Consider the following 14,908-nt stretch of genomic DNA (forward strand, 5'->3'; position numbering starts at 1 on the left):
TATTTTAAATGCTTATTCAACGCCCATGGGGCGTTCGTTTGTAAAATCCATATTATATTTCTTTAATTAATTGGGAACGTTGGTAGCGGAGTTGTGACTAGTGATACGTGTTACTCGTACATGTAAGAGTTTGTTCTGATATACTGAATTGAGTTGAACTGAACTGAACTTATTGAAATTGAAATGAACTGAACTAAAAATAAGCTGAAGAGAACAGACATCCTAAATTAATCTATTTGATTTAATCAACAAAAATATACATGTACGGAGTAATTAAATACGAAGTATAGAAATCATTTTCTAATGTTGTGTCTAAGATTCTAAGAACATTCCATAAAATTGTTTTTTTTTTCTTTTTTTTTAAAAAAAGGCATTCCATAAAATTAAGAACTTAATTAGAATTTCCCTTAAAAAAAAAACAAAAAAAAAAAAGAAGAACTTGATTTAGAAAGAATCTGAACCGTCAATATCTTTTGATAGACGATTGACAATACATTCTCATCATAAGTCTTTCACTCTAGTCTATATATAACGAGCACTCATTTTTCAGCTTCTCATATTTTTACTTCACAAACAACTCTCTCCTAATTCAACCGCGTACTCTCAATCTCCGAGGATTTTCTCTCTCCTCCATTGAAGTAGCTTAGGTATAATCTTGTTCTCTTGCCTTTTTTTATTTATAATCGTCGACGTCGATTTTTCAATTTCAAATGTTAGGGTTTATTGTTTGATTACTTGATCTTTTGTATAGTCAATTTCAGATTTTTCTATGGTGTGTTTGTGTATTTTTGGTTTGAATTTGGCAATGCGGTTTTTCAGTTAGGGTTATTCGTTTTGTGATCATCTGTATTATCAATTTTGGGTTTTTTCTAAGGTGGGTTTTTGTGTTTTTGGTTTGATTTAGGGTATTATATTGTTTGATCGTTGAATTTCAATCTCGGAAGTTAGGGTTTATTGTTTAGTTGATCGTTTGTATAGCCAATTTAGGGTTTTTCTCTGGTGGGTTTTTGTGTATTGGTTTGAATTGGGGTATACGATATTTAATCGTTGAATTTCAATTTCAAATGTTAGGGTTTATCGTTAAGTTATATTATGTATAATCAATTTGGGGTTTTTAATGGATCTTTGTATTTCTGGTTTGAATTTGGGTATGCGATTTTTCGTCTTCGATTACTATATTTCTTAAGGATCGATCATCAATTACATAATTTAGGGTTCATCGTTGATTTTGGTCGTCATTTAGTCAATTCAGGGTTTTCTAAGATGGATTATTGTGTTGTTTTGAATTTTGTTATTCGGTTCTGTTCAATTTTTTAGGCGTGAATAATTCTATGTGATTTTACAAGTCTAGTTTGATTATCCAATCAATTTGATGGTCGTGGATTTTGTTGACTTTTTTTATTGGATTTTTGGAGCGATTGTGATTTTTGTTGTTAACTGAATATGTTGTTTGTGCTAAATTCCAGATCTCCATGTCTATTGTAAATCTGAAGAAGAAAAATTTGTGGATCATTCTGTTTTATCGTTGTTTCTTCACGAGGGTACGTTGGTGGTTGGGTTCTTAAAGTTTTGGCTGTTGGCTTAATCATTGGAGGGTGAGTTGATTGTCTCTGATCCCTCTCTCTCCTTTGATTATTGTTACATTTCAAAGTTCTTGAATTCGAAGTAGATTGAAAGTTTAAAAAGAAGAGGACTGCTTGTTCTTTTCTAGTGTTGAATCATGGAAGAATTATTGTTTAATAAGTCCTTTCCACCGGGGGTTCGATTTCAACCAACAGATGAGGAGTTGTTCATGTTTTTTCTGAAGAGGAAGGTTCTGGGTAAATCTCTGGGTCCTCAAATGATTTCTGAGATCGATGTGTATAAGTTTGAACCCTGGGATCTTCCTGCAATGGCGCATCTGAAAACTAAGGATCGATATTGGTATTTCTTCTGTCCTAGGTCAAGGAAATACCCATCTGGAGGCAGAGTGAACAGGACTACTAATAGGGGATTTTGGAAATCAACTGGGACTGATTCGCCTACAAAGTATGCTTCACGGGATGTTGGAAAGATTAAGACTTTAATTTTCCACATGGGAAAAGCTCCGAAGGGTGAAAGAACCAATTGGGTCATGCATGAGTATATGTTGGCTGATAAACTTCTTGCTGACAAAGGTGTGCCTCAGGATTCATATGTCATCTGTAAAATCTTCGAAAAGAGTGGTGCAGGACCAAGGAATGGAGAAGACTATGGGGCTCATTTCGTTGAAGAAGAGTGGGACAGCGACAATGAGGGTAATGTGCAGGGGAGTAAGTCTGGTCTTGATATGGATTGTGGGCGTGTTGATAACAGCCCATGTGTTGCTGATTCTGTTATCTCCATGTCTTTGGGTGCTCCAAAGGTTTCTTCACCAGTTGGTCCTCCCTTCACTGCTGCTGCTGCTGAAGAGCCTTCTCCAAGCGCCACTGCTGCTGCTGCTGAAGAGCCTTCTCCAAGCGCCACTGCTGCTGCTGCTGAAGAGCCTTCTCCAAGCGCCACTGCTGCTATAACTACTCCGTACATTGCTGCTGCAACTTCCTTGGATGTGCCAATTGCTGCTCCTTCATCTACAAGTGTCTCAGCAGCTTCTATGGAACCTGCTAGTGTTTTACCGACTTCAGAGGACGAATTGGACAGGCTATTGGCGTCTTTTACTGAGGACGCAGCAGATGGTGATATTTTCACAGGATTGGGAGATTTGGTCGATCCTTCTGATTGGGGCGAACCTTCTAGTCCTGGCTTCTTTGAAATGAATGATTTGTTAAAGTAACTTGAGAGTCTTAGAAACTCTCTACTCTATAGTACTCTAAGTTATGCATATGGTTTCATATGACGTCTGTGTGGTCTGTATAAACTTTCAGTTTAAATTTCATTCAGTTGCTTCAATTTAAACTTCATTCAGTTTTTCAATTTAAACTTCATTCAGTTTTTCAATTTAAACTTCATTCAGTTCTGCAAGAAACGCCAAATAGCTACAGCTTTGATGTGGCAAGTATGGTGCAGGAGGAATGAGAAGATCTTCAACAATAAAGATATCCCACACCTCATTGTTCTTGATAGAGTCCACAAACTTGTTACAGACTATAACAAGTATGCTACCAAAATTTATGGTTGCATTACCAGAGCTCCAAAACGCAGCCCAAAGAGGTGGATTGCTCCTAGCAGCGAGGCTATTAAAATCAATTGCGATGCATCTCTAGCTAATGAGGGATGGAATGGCCTTGGAGTGGTTGCTAGGAATGATAAGGGGGAGGTTCCTTTTGCTGCCAGCAGACGTATGAGGGGCAGGTGGCCTCCTGATGTTGCTGAAGGAATGGCTGTGAGGTTTGCTGTGATCCTGTGGTGTAGGTATGGGCTGCAAAATGTTGTTGTTGAATCGGACTGCCAGGGACTTGTGTCAAGATTGCAAGCTGCTGCTACCTATTTCTCGGACCTAGATAAGATTCTTGATGACATTTTTTATTTAAGTTTGAAGTTTAATTTCATTAGTTGGTCTCATGTTAAACGCGAGGGTAACTTTGTTGCACACCACCTCGCTAAGTTAGTGCCACTCGGGGTAGAGCAATTGTGGGAAAATTTTTGTCCAAGTGAAATATCCCCGTATGTACTTACGGATGTTTTGTCTTTAAACCATAATTAATAAAAGCACTAACTACTTCATTCAGTTCTATGACGAAAATTTCTAGCTTGCTATTAATGATATAAGCCTTCAATGATCACAAATTACCTCAGCTTCTTCTATACTCCTTGAATTTAATACGCACAAAGCTTCATCTTACAATGTTTCAAAAAAAAAAAAAAAAAAAAAAAAAAAAAAAAAAAGCTTCATCTTACAAAATTAAACCATGTAAATTTTATTTTTTTTAATTGTATTTATTCCTAATACAATAACAATATTTAATGATGCTCTTTTTTTTTTTTTTTTTTTTTTTAAATTTATAATCCCATAATATCAAGAATAATTCAAAGTCCTATATATACATTTCTATAATTCTTCATTTTTATCATAAAAAAGGGCTTCGTATATAACAAAATAAAATTTTACGCTTTACATTTAACTTAACGATATTGTACAGGCTAGAATGCTAATGAGTAATGACAATAATGATATGAAAATAGCCAATTTAAATCAATGTTTGCATAATTGCATTACTAGGACAACATTTGACTAATTTGATTAAAAATTTTAAACTTAAAGACAAAAGGCCCAAGTTTATTGACTCATGATCATGGCTTATTAAGTTCAAGGTGGCTTATTAAGTTTAAGGAGGCAGTATAATATAAGTTTGCGGATAAATTAAGTGAGGGTTTGTTCTCCTCACCTTAATTTCAGTTCAACTCCAATTAGTTCAGTTCCTAATTTCCTTTTCTCATAAACAATTCATTTCACCTCTATTCAGTTCAGTTCACTTGTTTTTAGTAAATCAAAACAAGCCCTAAATCGTGAGAAAACAATAATTTTACTTAGTTTCTCCAAATGCCTCCAGAACACGCACAAACACTCCATCATCAAGATATTAGGCCTTAAAATTTTGAACCACACCCGAGTACCCAACAACCATTGATGATCATGAACAAATACATTGTAACAATTGCTACTAGGCGGTCCATATAAACCTTGAACAAAATATACAAAGTTTGTTGTTTGATTCTTTAACAAAAAAGACTCTTCCTAGTAACGTATTAAAGAGGAACAAAAAAGATGCTGGATTGCTGCTATATTTACAGAAGCAGGTTAAAGTGCACTCCTACATGAAGAGAAACTGAAAGCATGACTAAGAAATTAAAGGGCTTAAAATGGAGCAGTGAATGCCTCCCTTGATGTGTCCATTATGAGATGTTGATTGCTATATGTTTGATACACATCCTCTTCTTCATCTCTACATCCACTCGTTGCGATTGAGCATGATGTATCTCGGCTTGCACCGGTTACTACGGGCGTCATACCCTACAATATCAAGTTATGACATAAATCAATTACGTCTTATGTACATGGTAAAATTTATACTCTATCCATTAACATATACTACATATGACATTTGAAAATAACTATCTAATACGTCACATTTACATATATCATTATTAAAAAAACAAAATTATTACAAAAAGACACTTCATAAAATCATTGATGAATAAATATTAGCGCTTATAAATCACATAATAAATTACAAAAAAAAAAAAAAAAAAAAAAAAAAAAAAAAAACTAGAAAAATATTAGGAGTATTTTTTTAAAAAAAAATTCCACATTTATTCAGGTACAAAGAAAATGAATTCGATTCTTTTAAAAAAAAAATGTTATATACTTTATATAAAAATGGTCATAAATTTTGGGCCCTTTTTAGATCTTGCCTTACAAAATGAGGCTAAGCCCATGTGTTACATAACTTACATTACATATGGACTATGGCTAAAAGAATCATTTCAATAGTACAAACGTTTATTTTATTACAAAAACACTGAGCTAAATTTGCTAATATTTCATACTTTTTCCGTTTTTTTTATTATTGCACCATAGGGGTTGATTACAAATATTTGATAGTGGAAAAAAGTAAGAGAGAGAAAGGTAAAAATACAAAATTGCCCATGTGACATATTGATAAATTAAAAAGTAAGCTTGAAAAAAATAAGGGAATGTTGGGTATTTATAGTGTGAACACAAATAATTTTTTTCCTAAAGAGGAAATGGTGCAATATTTGTAAAACTTTCTAAAAAGACAAGTGGTGCAATAATAAGAAAACGGAGGAAGTATATTACAATGATATGAAACTTCAATAATTACTAATTACCTCTGTAAATATTCGATTTGCTTCTTCTATACTCCTCGAATTTAATACGCACAAAGCTGCATCCTGCAAAATTAAATCACAAAAATAAGTTAGAAAATACAAAGTAATAATAATTTTTTTTTTTTAAAAAAAACTTATGAAATGGCAGATTGTATTATAATCTCAACAAAAAATTTAATTAGCTGAACGTCAATAATGATTACACATATTCCGTCTAGAATAAACTACTCTCTTCGATCAAAAAGAATAAATCACATTTGATTAAAGGCTATTTATCTTGTTGTTTTTACATCTCTACAAACAAAAAATTTAATCTTTACAAAAAAAAAGTTAAATTCTATATACAAGTATCATTTTTCATTAAATGACTCGTGCATAATCCAGACCAAGTCTTTCACAATATTTCTATAAATTCTTCTAAATAATCCATAATATAAATATGTTTATCATCTCTCATGCATTATTCGAATAATAGATAACTTGTCATAAGATGTAATTTCTACGACTAGACCCAACAATAAATGTTGAATAAAATAGATCAAACTCATGGCAACAAAAAATGAAACTCGAGATTGAAAAAAATACACCAAATGCATACCCTTGCAGATTGAATTTGTTGGAAATTAAGAGTACGAGGCTCAAATTCAATTGATGATTTTCTATCAATCCTCATAATTGGTACAACTTCTGTCATATCTTTTAATTTTGGATATATAAATAAATTCAAGAGAATTCTATGTGATGAGACAGACAACCTAATACTTCATAAAAATTGGGTTGGCTCTTATATTTATAGTGTGTGACAAACTTGGACCTTATATTATATTATAACCTATGGTATTTATAATTGCATGTATGAGGAAAAATAACAATTTAACTAATTAACTGCTTAAGACGGTTAACCAAATACTAGGTTCAACGTGGCAAGTTGGTCATCTAACCATGTGGCAACCTAGTATGGGGTTGATTATCCACGTGGCAAGCGGTAATGTTTGATTTTTAGATGGGTATATCCAATTTGTTTGGAATTTGATGAAAGTGAATTTTTAAAAATATTTTTAGACCGACTTTTGGATATAAATTATAGTTTAATAAAGATTTTTAGGTGAACTTGCCTTGTTATATATTGCCTCGTACTAAACGAATTATTTGGTGCCACCTAATATTTTGTAATTTATATATAGAAAAAAAAAATTAATAGAGAAGTTTTTTGGCAAACTAAAATGGTTAGCAAATTGGTGACCACAAAATTGAACGAGACTTCCATTATAACGTTAACGCGTGGAATTTTATCATTGTTGTATTAAGTCTTTTTCAAATTGATTCTTTGATGTATAATCATAATAATAATAATAATAATATTATTATTAAGACTATATAATATGTTCATGATCACAAAGAAAAATAAGGCTGTTCATCTTAAATTTGTACTACTATATGTTATACCCCATGCATAATATTTAAATTGGACTTTATGGCCTTCTTTGTTTTCACGTCAATTTGATCATCTATTGGCAAGTAGTTCGCAAAAAAGTATAAATTTCAAAGTGGAACATGACACGATGTTAGGGTAAAAGCCGTACAACATACATTTAATTAATCTTACTAAACGAGCTTTTAAAAATGGGTTATCATTGTATCACATATTATTAAACCAGACTTCGGTCCTGTTTGGTAAAAGTAGTGGTAGCGGGTAGCTTTTAGCGGTCGAGTAGCGGGTAGCTGTTAAGGTAGCGAGTAGCTGTCAATAGTAGTGGGTATAGGTTAACTGTCAAAGTAACGGTTAATAGTATGAGTGTTTGGTAAAAGTAGCGGTTGAAATACTAAAATATATCAAAATTCATTTAAATATTGTTTAAAAAGTAACTAAATTTTGCCAATCGCTACCCGCTACTTCTAAACGCTACTATTTTTAACGTTTGAGAAAAGCTACCTAAACGCTACCTCTATCGCTAACCGCTACTAGAATCGCTACCTTGCCAAACACTCTAAAATTTTTTCAGGTAGTGTTTTGACTGGTCAAAACACTAATCGCTACCTCAAACGCTACTACCAAACAGGGCCTTCGTATTACAAATAACAACAATAAATTTTGATTATTTTTTGTGAACTTTAGCTTATTTATTCAATGTAACTTTGTTTCAATGAAAATTATTCAAAAAAAAAAAAGGTGTCCCTAAGTTTGCATAAAATGTTAAGGAAAAATTACCGTCAAATCATTGATGTAATTTTTTTTTTTTTTTTTTAAGAAAATCATTGATGTAATTAATCTATAGCAAAATTGGTATTAATCATCTTTTTTGACCAACTTTTTTTAAAAAAACCACCTCTTTTTTTTTTATTTTACTAAATCACCTTTTAAGTACCTAAGTTTTTTATTGCACCACCTCTATTTCAAATTTTGACGAAAAATTTAATTGAGACGTCAAAAGGGCCCACAACTTGTGCTTTTCCCTCTTAAATCATTTATTTTTTCCCTCCCAAAAACATTCGACCCTTCCCTCTATATAAATGTATGACTAAATTGAGTAAAGCTCTAAAAAAATCAAACTTAATTTTGCTGCACAAATTAAATTGTAGTCTTTGTTCATTCTCAAACCTTAAATTGAGGTAATTGAAGTGGATGGTTGAGATGGAAGGGAAGGTTTTTGCCGTGGTTGTTGATTTGGAAGTGGATAATTGAGATGCAATCCGTTAGATTTGAAATAGGGGTGGTGCAATAAAAAACTTAAGTACTTAAAAAGGTGGTTTAGTAAAAAAAAAAACATAAAAGGTAATTTTTTTCAAAAAAGTTAGACCAAAAAAGTGAATTATACCAATTTTACCTTAAGAAATTAGATGCAATGTAATGGGTAAGTATTGATCATCTAATATTTTTTTTTTGATGCAAATTGATCATCTAATAATGATTGCCGTTGAAACAGGACAAGACCTAGAAACATCACCCCAATACTTTGTATTAAGCCAAATGATAAAAGTAGTACACGAGTACTTTTCTTTTTTCCTTCTTTTTGGTATAACTTTAGTTAAGATATCACATTATAGGAATGAGGTTAGGCTAAATATTTTTACTACAAGTACATGTCAATATTACTTATGTCCTCATATAATTAGGTTTTATAATTTTACCATTGCGGTGAGTGTTTAGATAAATACACGATCACTAACTTTAAAAAAAATCCATCATCCAATACACATATGATATTCATTGCCTATCCGCCGCTAATTCAAACTCTCTCTCCTTGTACAAGTGAATGTTTTTCCTATTTGATTCTTTCTTTCCATTATTTTCTTGAAAATTATACATTACTTAACCGCTCGGATTTATGTCTATTCTTAGTATAAACGTTCAAGTCTAAAATTTCAATTTTATGAAAAAGTGGTTTTCCCACGATTATTTTTATAATCACTTGCTTATACAAAACTCTGATTCCTACATAAAACACTCAAGGTTCTAATCTTCTCTTGGACTAAACATCTAGCCTAATAATCATGCCAATTATTGTAATAATTAGTGATAATAGTGTATTAAATGTTAGTAATACTTCACAATTTTGTTGATAAGCAATAATACTATAATTAGTAAATATGTACATAATCAAACACTAGATATTTATTACGTGCATGTACATAAGTACACAAGTACATTACTACACTTTCCATTATTAGAAAGTTAGTTGATAGTGATTGAATTGGTGAGAGATGAATTGGCCAAATTTTAGGGATAAAATATTAAAATGTGAGTTATTTATGCTTTTGAGTGTCGTATATGTAAAGTAATTAGTACAATAATTGCAACTTGTTTTGTGTAAGATTTGTAACAAGTAGCTTTATCCTTGCCTAATTAGTTGAGGCAAGCTATATGATAACATTCACTTTTTACAAGTAGATGGAAGAAACTTGTAAGCTCATTATATTGATTTGGTGATAGTTTGAGATCACGATACTTACATTTTAATTTGGTTAGGATTTTAAGGGTGCTATAGACTATATTAGGCTACATACATGTACTTCTAACTACAAGGGAGTGTGCATTGTACCATTGATGACTTGATGTAAGGGACTTTCCATAGGAAGTATGAATAAGTTTTTTTTCAAATTATCCGAATAAATAAATACATAACTCTTACAAGTGAGAAAAAAATAATATTGTCTGTAAACATATGCTTTTTACTTTATCGTGGATAGATATTAATAACTATCTCGAGACGTAAAAATAGAACTGTACATGAAGTACAAGGGTGTGGCTCGATCAGGACCAACCAATCCAACATAAACATAAATGTGTTAACATTGTTTAATTTATTGCCATAACACTCTAAATGATATGTTGTCAAAAAAAAAAAAAAACACTCTAAATGATACGTAGTATTTGACAATATTTATGCGAGTATATATGACCCAAATTGATTATCCTTGAAAAGTCTAATAACTAAATTAATTGGTCTATCACCTAAGCTTGATTAAAATCGAATTGAATGGACCCAAATAACTTGAATGCCGCAATAACACTTATTTAGGTTAAATCCGTAGATTACGGGCTTGTTCACTTCAGCTTAATTTCAGTTCAGTTCAGTTCAGTTTAGTTCAGCTCTAATAAGTTCAATTCAGTTCAGTTCAGCTCCTAATTTCCTTCTATCATAAAATATTCATTTCATCTCAGTTTAATTCAGGTCATTTCAGTTTAGCTCTAATTAGTTCAATTCAGTAAATGTGAACATGCCCTACATCACCAAAATTTATCTTTATAATTTCAATTGATTAATTACCGATATATAATTTATCCACCACATAAGATCACCAAAATCCAAGATTATTATTAACAAATTTAAACCTTTCCAATTACACACATAATGCCATTATTATCACTAATTTGGAATCTAGATCAAACAAATTTTCCTAATTTTAACCTTTGTAATTTGTACCACACTACCCCCCACCTTCTTCCTCATCTTCTCTCTCTTCCATTCACACACTGCAACTCTGTCCAACAAGAAAACGGATACTTGTATTACCAAACAAAATAATCAAACAATAATCCAAGATTCTCCCTAAACTATTCAATTCCTAATTTCAATACTCAATTTTACTACTCTCACTCTTCTTCTCTTTCCTCCCCTTTCCAACTCACTTGTCAGTGATTCCATAACCCTAATTCAAGCAATCTAATCCCCTCTTTTCTCCTTCAATTTTGCTCTGCAATTTCTTTGATCTAACCCCATTTCAATGGATTCTTACCGGAATCCTCAAATGGGTCGTCGCCGGGAACAACAATCTCGCCGGAAAACCGCCATTACAACCACTGCAAAACCATCTTCTTCTTCATGGTGTTGTTCTTTCAAAAGCCCACCAAAATCCCCTGAAACCCTTTCGATTTCTTCTTCCAAAACACCCCACAAAATTGTGGGTCCACCCATTTCTGAAACCTTGTCAAAATCCCTCAATTCTTTCCCTAATTCACCTCAGAGCTCCAAATCTGGGTTGGGTATAGTTAGTCGGATCGACCGTCGTCGGATTCTATCTCCGGGTCGGGTTTCCCCAATTGATTCGGATATGATTCCTCCTAAACTTAGCAATGTGGGTCAGGAGCAGGAGCTGAGTCAGGAACTGGGTTCAACTCGGAAGGTTGATTTGGGGGAGGAGAGAGAAAATGGGGGTGAGGATGAAGGTGGGGTTAGTGAGGAGGAAAGTGTGTTTGATGTGAGGTTGAGTTTGAAGGGGAAATATGGTGGTGGGTGTTTGGTTTTGGAGTTAAATTCTAAGGTTTTAGGGGAAAATAGTTGTTTGTTTGATGGGCTGATTAAGAATTCCAAGAAGAATGGTGGGTTTTGTAGGATTGAGGTTCCTGAGGTTGAGAATTTGGGCGTTTTTAGGGAAACTATTGAGCTTATGTTTGAAGATGATATCACTAAGAAGCTCATTAAGATTGGAGCTTTTCGCGCTATCGATATTCTTGAGGTATACATTATATGTTTTTGATCTCTTGAAGCTAAATACGAAGTATATGGTTTAATGTTATCTTTGAGTGTTGGTGTTGTTGTCAATTTGTTTTTTATGCTTGTGAAATGACTGAGGGATCACATTCATTGATTAGCTAATAATAAATTGCCTATACTATTAGGAAGGATTTGGCTTTTGATCTCCAATGTTTAGCTAATAACACAATTATTATTAGTTGTTTTAAGCTTTTAACTCCAGTGTTATATTTTGATGTTAGAGTAAGCATGGGATTGTAATGTGGGCTATGTTGAACCTTAGTGTAATTAAACTCAGCGGTATATCAAATTGTGCTTTAATTTCCAGCCTAAACAGTCAATGCTCGTATGTTGGTTAGTTGAGAACTATCAAATATTGGATATTTATGGCTCTTATGGCCCTTATGGTTTTGTCTATAGAAAGTAAAGGGATGTGTAGTTTTGAGGTGGGTCAGTGGGTGTCAACTGTCAAGTATAGGATAGAATGCAATGGATGAACGCCATTAAATATCTTGGTCATTATTAGTTACTGATCAATGTGAAAGAAAAATGGATTTGTCTATTGATTTAAAGGGGAATTGAGAAGGTGATTATAATTGCTGGCCTTTCTATTCTGGAGGCATATATGTAATTGGGTGCTGTGAGTAATGTACATAGACAGGCTTCACATTTTCCCCTAAGCTTACAGTCTCCTGGCAGTTGTTCATTCAATGCTAGAATGGTGTATAGTGTATAGTGAAATTGGGAAGTTGCTATTAATATTGATTGAGAAAGTAATATGATGCATGTTAGTGAGATTTTGTGAAAGCGCAACAAGAACCTTCATAGATTTGTTAACTTAGTATGGTTTCCCAGCTTCCACTGAGTTAATTGATATCCTGCTGCTGGTTGTCATTTTGTGTGTAAGCATAACTGTTACTCCATAAAAATTTCTGATGGCCTTCTAAAGGTTAAATAAATGAGAATTTACATTCCTAAAGTCAGAGAATGCCAGAAAACCTGTAATGTTTCATGATGTCTGGGTAAAACTTCGTGAAAGCTCTGCCTGTTCGATACCATCTCTGCAAAGCTGGATATATGTAACTAAATGTGTTGATGACATATCCTATCATCTTGGCATTATCTTTGGCGATTTCATTGTCCTCACAAACCATTCATATGCAGTAAATCTACCTATCGCTTTCATATAGATGTAATTTTCAATGTGGATAGGGGGAGGATCATACTTCGGAATAGTTACATGCGAGTGAGGGCTGGTGTATCACATATTTATGTTATCCATATTTTCATTAGGTTTTTGGTCTGTATACTTGTATAGAGAACTCAGGTATATGTGTTATCAGATTGCGAGTATATGCTCCTTGTAGATACCCTTGAGAAAGTGAGAAACATTCCAATGCTGCATTTGTAGCTGATTGTATGCCTGGTATTCTATCATAAGAAAAAGGAAATCTCTCGTTAAAAGTTTGTAGCAGAGTTGAAGATAGTGTTTATACTATAGGAAAGGGGAAAATAAGTCTTTTGGTCGGAATTATAGTTATTATACCATTGTGTTCTATTCAGTATTAGAAATGCCTGCACTAAACACTCTTTACATTTTTAGCAAACATTGACTTTTTGCTTGTCCTGATTTATCTTTTCCTGTAGGTATCGGCAAGCATCAAGTTCAACAGAGGTATTCACTCCTGCTTAAAGTATCTTGAGGCTGTTCCTTGGACAGAGGAAGAGGAGGAGAAGCTTAGGAGGCTCTTCACAAAGTTTAAGTTTGATGATGGAACTAATAATGAGATATTCTCTAGGCTCAACCTCAATGACTGTAATTCTCCTCAGCAGAATTTGGCAAGCCAGATTGTTCGTTCCATCACCACTTGTGGAAATGCCAAAGCAAGAAATGAGCTCAAATCCATGGTTACAGGTCTCTTATCTAGAAGCTCAGTTTATGAGAAAGACTATCTTGACATCAGCAAAGAGGATCTCTACTCCCTCTGTCGGTGTAGCATTTCTTCTTTAATTAGCCTTTTCCAAGAGGCCACTGACACTGCCCCTCTTGAGCAGGCTAGTAACAAAAAAAGCGTAGAAAAACCCTTAATTGAATCCATATCATGGCAGGTTGAAAACATCAATTGGTTGTTAGAAATCTTACTCGATCGTCAGATGGCAGAAGATTTCGTTGACTTGTGGGCCTATCAGAAGGATTTACTTGAATTGCATCAAAAAACGTCACCTATGGTGAGATATGAACTAAGCCGTGTCTCGGCAGTTCTGTTTATTGCCATGGGGACGAGGAAATTGCAATGCCAGGCTGAATCAAGGTTTGGGCTTCTCAACTCGTGGTTTAGTCCTATGCTTCTGGACTTTGGTTGGTTGCAGAGGTGTAGAAAGGGATTGAATGTGAGGGAATTGGAGGAAGCTATGGGTCAATCCCTACTTACACTTCCTCTGAAGCAGCAGTATGCATTGTTCATGGAATGGTTTAGATGTTTCTCTAAGCATGGAACTGAATGCCCTAATCTTAGCAAAGCTTTCCAGATTTGGTGGCGCAGATCATTCTTAAGAGGCTCAGAAACTCATGCAATTGAATCAAGATAGCTTGTCTTTCTCTTGTTTCTTTCCTACTCTTTTTTCCCCACTTGTGTATTGTTGCAATATTGTAGGATTGGCTTTGTAGAATATGTAGTTTGTGTGTAGAAAGTTAGAGCAAGGCATAATTAACGACCCTTGTTCTGCAGAAATTGATTCTCTTTTTTCTTTACGAATGGAATTTTTTTTTTTTTTTTTTTTTTTTTTTTTTTTTTTTTTTGTTGACGATGAACATCTAACTGAAAAGGAAAGAACATAACATTTCGAAAGCACTCCATCTTCACTTCTTGTACTACTTCCGTTAAATATTAATTGCAATTTTAGGGTATTATTTGTGAAATATAAAATGTTTTAAAGTTACAACTAATATTTAACGGAGGTAGTATTAGAAGAAGAAGGAAAAAAAAAACGCTTGCAAAAATAGTGATAAATGAGCTAGTTCATCAGCAGCTTATGCTTAGTATCCGAGAATGGTTGTTTTGATACTTCTGAGTTCCGACATATGTAGAGGCTCTATCTACAATCTCCCAAACTTAGCCTAGTAC

At 33.5% G+C, this 14,908-nt stretch overlaps 3 protein-coding genes across 3 annotated transcripts; all 3 read left to right on the forward strand.

Annotated features, from left to right (window-relative positions):
* The first annotated feature begins 528 nt into the window (after nucleotides 1-528).
* On the forward strand, nucleotides 529-2,931 carry LOC145576068 (NAC domain-containing protein 16-like). Its single transcript, XM_081633856.1, has 2 exons — nucleotides 529-647; nucleotides 1,467-2,931. Exon 2 carries the CDS (start codon nucleotides 1,721-1,723, stop codon nucleotides 2,789-2,791), a length of 1,071 nt encoding a protein of 356 aa, XP_081489982.1. The 5' UTR covers nucleotides 529-647; nucleotides 1,467-1,720; the 3' UTR covers nucleotides 2,792-2,931.
* A 73-nt stretch (nucleotides 2,932-3,004) lies between these two features.
* LOC145575080 (uncharacterized) lies at nucleotides 3,005-3,661 on the forward strand. Its single transcript, XM_081633005.1, has one exon. The coding sequence runs from the start codon at nucleotides 3,005-3,007 to the stop codon at nucleotides 3,659-3,661; it is 657 nt and encodes a 218-aa protein (XP_081489131.1).
* A 7,074-nt stretch (nucleotides 3,662-10,735) lies between these two features.
* Nucleotides 10,736-14,537, forward strand: LOC145576069 (BTB/POZ domain-containing protein At2g13690-like). Its single transcript, XM_081633857.1, has 2 exons — nucleotides 10,736-11,766; nucleotides 13,431-14,537. The coding sequence occupies exons 1-2, from the start codon at nucleotides 11,035-11,037 to the stop codon at nucleotides 14,370-14,372; spliced, it is 1,674 nt and encodes a 557-aa protein (XP_081489983.1). The 5' UTR covers nucleotides 10,736-11,034; the 3' UTR covers nucleotides 14,373-14,537.
* The last annotated feature ends 371 nt before the right edge of the window (nucleotides 14,538-14,908 follow it).

The sequence above is a fragment of the Chenopodium album genome, chromosome 13 (assembly GCF_948465745.1).
Source record: "Chenopodium album chromosome 13, dcCheAlbu1.1, whole genome shotgun sequence".
NCBI lineage: Eukaryota > Viridiplantae > Streptophyta > Magnoliopsida > Caryophyllales > Amaranthaceae > Chenopodium > Chenopodium album.